The 5751-nt window shown below is 39.9% G+C and overlaps 1 protein-coding gene across 1 annotated transcript; it reads left to right on the top strand.

The window, feature by feature from the left end:
* Positions 1–308: 308 nt before the first annotated feature.
* On the top strand, positions 309–5031 carry LOC107105189 (protein sidekick-1-like). The gene is made up of 3 exons (XM_015405311.1): positions 309–451; positions 528–657; positions 3675–5031. The coding sequence occupies exons 2-3, from the start codon at positions 619–621 to the stop codon at positions 3978–3980; spliced, it is 345 nt and encodes a 114-aa protein (XP_015260797.1). The 5' UTR covers positions 309–451; positions 528–618; the 3' UTR covers positions 3981–5031.
* Positions 5032–5751: the final 720 nt, after the last annotated feature.

Genomic DNA, 5751 nt, shown 5'->3' with positions numbered 1-5751 from the left:
AGCTATTCTATGGGAATGATGACCGCTAATAACAGTTATTTAATGGTTGATCACATCCGAAATAAGTGCCGAAACTGAGTGTGCCAACTGAGGTTCAAGGTGATAAAAGCAGATAAAGACATGAATGAAATAAGTTATGTGGTTCTTTAAACATTTTTTTTTCTATTTTTATTTTCTTTTTGCAATTTGCTTTGTGTAAACCTGAGTCTGCCATTATATATGGTCCTAAATACGAATGAATAGGTTATTAAGAATTAGATTTATGATAAAAAGAAAAAGTGTCCTGCTTATGTGATAAGTATTTTCTTTTATTTTTTTCTAATCCTGCAGGGAAGCACATAACTCCTGGGGAGGAGTCGGTAACCCTCGACAACGGAGGTTTTACTTCTCTGGAATTAAACAGCAGAACGCTCAACACCAAGAACTCTTTTTTAAAAAAGAACGGGACACGGTGAGCTTTGCATCAGACACACAGAGCATTGAACCTCATAAGAAATCAGAGTCTTATTGTCCAAATTCATGTCCAGGTCTCCACCCAGGCCAAGTCCAGGTGTGCTGCACTATTCTGATGAGGATATCTGTAACAACTATAACGGAGCCGTGCTTACTGAAAGCACCATGCTTACAGAGAAACCCACTGAGGTCTCTGAATCAGAGGTATCTGTGTCCTCCTGTCTGTCTCTGCCATATGGCTTTACCTTCATCTCTTGTATCAGATTAAGTTCCTCCTGTTTCTGTCTGGTTGGTGTAATTCACAAGAACACAAGACTGAGAACAGACAAAGTCCCCGGATGTTGTTCTTGCCCCTCCCTCTTTACCGAGCAAGCATCAGAGTAGACTCGTCCGAGCTCGAGATTGAGAGCTGTCCGAGCATGCACTGCAGCTGCAGCAGCTTCCAGGGGAGCGCTTACAGAGCTCAGAGTATGAAGTTAAAAGTTCTTGTTGCTGTTGTTCCATTGAAGTACGTTTTAAGATCATTTGAGGAAAGAGAGCGTCACTATATGGCCCATTTATTGATTTAGTGCGTTATTTTAAAAAGTTCCGATGTTGAGATGACTGTAGTAACCAGCGGACCTCCGAGGGAATCAGCAGCCGGGGCTAATGTTAAGCCAGGCTTACACTGTATGATTTTCTAGCCCTTTTCGGGCCAACTTTACACTCGGGCAAGAATTTTTTGATCGGGCTGACTTTCAACTTCCCAGTGCATTGTGTAGTATGCAGGGGGTAACCAGGGGCGATCAGCCTCTCATGATGACCTCCTGAGAAAATCAGGAGAAAATCAAATCAAATTCAGTCAGCCGTTGAGGGCTAATCGCTCAGTGGGCATGTGCAAACAAGGATTCTTCTTCTTCTCAAATGAAAACACAGAAGCATGGCAGGGGTGCGAGTCAAAGGCCATTCTTTTTGTAAAACTGATTGACCATAGTAGCCACGTTTGCTCAGCTATGTCTTTGTCCAAATGCGTCGTCACCATTACTTTTTAGGGATTTCACCACACATAATTGCACAAATTGCCAAGGCAGCGTGTTTCTCTCTAGTGTGCTTCATATTACTGTTCTACTCGTTTGGCTTCCAGATAGACAAGTCAGAGTAGCGCCGTCTCACTGCGAAGCTGAGTCTGACGTGGTTTTTAGACATGCCGTGTAAGCAGGTAGATCGCATCACAGTGATCGCATCATCGTGAGCTGTGAATTCACTGTAGAACGAATTAATAACAGGGGGTGAAATGCAGCTCCAGACTCACCAGACTAGCTTTGAATGTGGTGATGTCACGAGTACTGTTCTGTTCCAATTGATCCATATTTATTGTGGGTGCTCCCATTCTCCCCAAGTCCATACTTTCCTGTGTTCTTGTCAAGAATGTACTTGGCAAGAACATGAGTCCGAGCTCGCGTTCTTTTGAATTGAGAAACGGCCATGGTTATGTGTCTGTTTAAGGAAGATTAGTTGGCCAGTGCTGGATGCTGCCTGTTTCATCACAAGGTTTAATGATATGAAAAAACGTATGTCTGATCTTTTTATTTGCAGACTGTGTAACACTGTCCTGCAGTTTACTTGAATTATTTTTATACTGCTGCACAGAAAGGACTAAACAATTGTTAGGTTTAAGGTGAGGAAGGATCCCCCTAATTAATATGTTCCTTGACTGAGATCACATAGTTAAATTGAGATTTATATATAAAATATTCCAAGAGCTCTAAAATTAAAAGCATTTTCTTTTACTTCATCCATGCATCCATCCATCCATCCATCCAACATCCATCTATCCATAATTTAAAGCCCAACAATTACATTAAATATCTGCAACAAATTCACACTGAACCTTATTTTTTTACACTTCAAAAATTACAAAGAAAAACTGAGAATTCTGAAAATATTTTTTCATCAAAATTCTAAAAGTTTGACCTGAAAATGTTTTTGAATCCCAAAAAAACTCAGCTACTTTCACACCTCTGTAACACCTCACCAGCAACCTTGGTATATTTTTTTATATTAAAACTAAATAACATTAAAAAGTAGAAAAGGTGTCAGATATCGTTTTTGCTGTGAAATGAAATGAAAAGTTTATAACAGGTATTATCAAAGTTTTCATTTCATGTATCATGTCTGCAGTCAATCAAAAAAAAAAAGAAGCAAAGACTGATCAGGACTGATCAGACAGATGGAGACTTCAAAAGAAGTTAGAAATCAGTTAAACAGACTCTGACTTCTACAAAGCTTACGTCACTTTAGAGGAAGTAGAAGAAGGACCAGTTAATGTCAAGGAATATTTTAGAAAACATGAAAAGACGAGAATCCTCAGTTGGTATACATTAGTATAATGTGTATTGAAAGTGGAGGGAAAAGTAAAAAAAGCTTTTCAAAATGTTTTACTAAGAAAATATTTGCAAAAAACACTTTTAGACTCTGACAGGTTTCCCTGCTCTTTCTGAAGATACTCCATAATCCTCCCACCACCATGCTGTATAATGATAACAATGTGTTCAGAGTGTTAGTCTGGAGCTCTTTCCATTGTACCATCAACACCAGCTTCAAAGCTAGGATATTTCATCATTTCCATGTCCACAAATTCTGTCACATGACTTGATGGGTTCAGAACAAAGTTACATTGGGCTTCTTGGTTGTTTATCTAACTCAGATATTTACCATGGATGTTGTTTTAGGGTAGATTTTTTTTTTTTTTTATATTATAACAAATAATTTTTTTTTCTCTCGCTTCCAAATTAAGAACTACTGTGTTAGCTGGCATTCAGATTTCAATAAAATACTTTGAGGTTTTATGTTGTAATGTGACCAAAAAGTAGTTAAAAAAAAGACTCCATTCAAACTTCAACTGAACAAAGATGCTTGAAGTTTTCATGCTTATGGATTTTTGGGGAAAAGTTTTCGGTCCAATTGCCTTAGCTTTAATTAGCATATAGCGCCCCCCAGAGGCCAGCAGCTCAAACATGATAAATTTGTAGTTTAGAGGGGTTGTTTACTCTCACCTTTTTGCCATTTTGGGTTAGTGTAGCCAGTGATCATCTAGTATTAGCTGAGGAATGAGTCTTTAAGACACCTGCTATTGTTACAGGACTGCTAGAATCTAACCTTTCACTTTATTAGTTACCTATTAATTCATGTTCCAGTAACAATCCAGACATTTAAATGTATCCTGCTGTGTTTGTCTGCAGTTAACGGACAGCGACTATGAGGACGAACAGCCAAAGCATTCCTTTGTCAACCACTACATGAGTGACCCCACTTACTACAACTCCTGGAAGCGGCAGCCCAAAGGCCTCAAAGGGACGGGGAGTCCTTTCGCCTACGAGGAGTGCGCCACCGTTGACACGGAGCCCTACTACCAAACCGTGGTCACGCAACACAGCACAGGGGGGGCGTACACACCCACGGGACAGCCCGCGCACACACATGTCAACCCCAGCACCAACCCACCGGGGTCACGCACCCCTGTGACAGGATTCTCTTCGTTCGTTTGACTGTAGAGGGAAGCATTTGCACAAAGATACACAAACACACTCACACTAATAAGGAAGGCATGGGGGTGCTGCTGTGTGTTTGGACTGAAGGAACTGGGAACAACACAGCCCGTCACGCCCCAAAGACCTAAACCCACACGTCTTACTCGCCTTCCTCTCTGCTCATTAAGACCCTGTGTTCAATGTGTGCTCTTCTTCTAAGTGTGCTTAAGCGCACGGTTACAGTCCTCATGTTCCACGAATTCTCACCAGCTTTTTCCACAAGATGCTCCTGCTCACTCCAAAGACTCTCCATGGAGAGCCATGGTGACTGCACCTATCGGTTGAGCCGATTAATGTCTTTCTAAGACCTCCCTAGAGCTGGAATATGCTGGAACTTCTGCACAAAAACTTCTCATCTGTTTTTCTTTATCATCACTTAAGTGCACAAGTTCCCACTCATGCACTCTCTGATGCACCAATTTGCATCTCCAGCAGAGAGACGAGAACTTAAAGGCTCACATAAGTGAGCTGCTTTTTTTTTTTTTGACGGACTGGTTCATGCACTCAAACGCAGCGCTGCCAGCTTTGTGAAATCACAGCTGAGAAGAAAGGAGAAAAATGTTTGATAATCACAGCTTTTTGAATTCGAAAAGGACAGAGTGAGCATGATCAGGTGTTTTGAGCACTTAACTGTGTTGTCAGAGTGTTGAGCAGTCTCTGAGAGTGATGTGTTATGTTTGAGTTGAAATACAGTACTTTGGAATACTTTTTTTCCCCCTCCATTTTGCCACATTATAACCACAAACTGCAGTTTGTTTGGTTGTGATTCTATATGATACACCACCACAAAATAGTGCTTAATTGAAAAGGGTAAGAAAAAGAAAAAAATGGTTTGCAAACCAATTTATAGAAAATCTGAAAAGTGTGCTGTGTGTTTGTATTCAGTCCTAGGTCAGCACTTATTAGTACCACAGTTTGCTGCATATACAGCTGTACAACATGGTTCAGTTCTATTTCAGATTTGCAAATCATTCGATTGAAATTTTATTTTTTTGCCGAATAGCTGAAACTCACTAAGGTTGGATGGCGATTAGTTGTGCACATCTTTTTTTAGTCTTAGCAGAGATTCTCAATGAAATTTCGCTTTGGACTTGGACCAGTCTCCCATCTTTGCAGCCTTCAGCCTTTTTAGCTATCCCCGTGGAAGAAAATAATCCATGCAGCATAATCCTGCCAGTCTTCTGAGATCTTTAAAGTTTTGAAATATAGTTTTATAACCAAACACCTCCTCTCTCATCTTCCTGCTGTGTTCTTGAGTTCTCCTTGTGCTAATTATTCACTCATTTCTAACGAAGAGAGGGGAATTACTCACGTCTCTATTGACCAATCAAGTAACTCCTGCTTCTAAAAGTATAACTGCATTTTATGAGGTATCAAATTAGTTTCCTCATTTTAAAACAACACACCAGAACTTTCAGATTTTTAAAAAATACAATTAATTTTTTTTTTTCCTTGCACTACTTTTTGATGGTCTGCAACCTAAAGTCCCAATAAAACACTTTGTAGTTTGTGGTTGTAATTTCACTAATGATGAAAAAAGGTGTACGAATACCTTCAAAATGTACTGTAGATAGAAAACGTGTTGTTTTTTACTTTGTAGCCTACTGCCCGTTCTCCTTTTACTGCAGCTTCCTAAGCCATAATGCTTGCACTGAGCCGAAACCCAAACATTTCATCTTTATTCTGTCCAAGTGTTTGTTTTTCCAAAGCTTGAGTGTAGCACGTGTGC

This window comes from Cyprinodon variegatus, unplaced genomic scaffold (assembly GCF_000732505.1).
Source record: "Cyprinodon variegatus isolate N-32 unplaced genomic scaffold, C_variegatus-1.0 Scaffold2135, whole genome shotgun sequence".
NCBI lineage: Eukaryota > Metazoa > Chordata > Actinopteri > Cyprinodontiformes > Cyprinodontidae > Cyprinodon > Cyprinodon variegatus.
This window is presented reverse-complemented; position numbering and strand designations above follow the sequence as displayed.

Bases quoted from the DNA above. Each gene is read 5' to 3' on its own strand.
- LOC107105189 (XM_015405311.1), top strand. From the start codon at position 619: ATGCTTACAGAGAAACCCACTGAGGTCTCTGAATCAGAG. The intron at 658-3,674 runs GTATCTGTGTCC...GTTTGTCTGCAG, and splicing joins CTGAGGTCTCTGAATCAGAG to TTAACGGACAGCGACTATGA.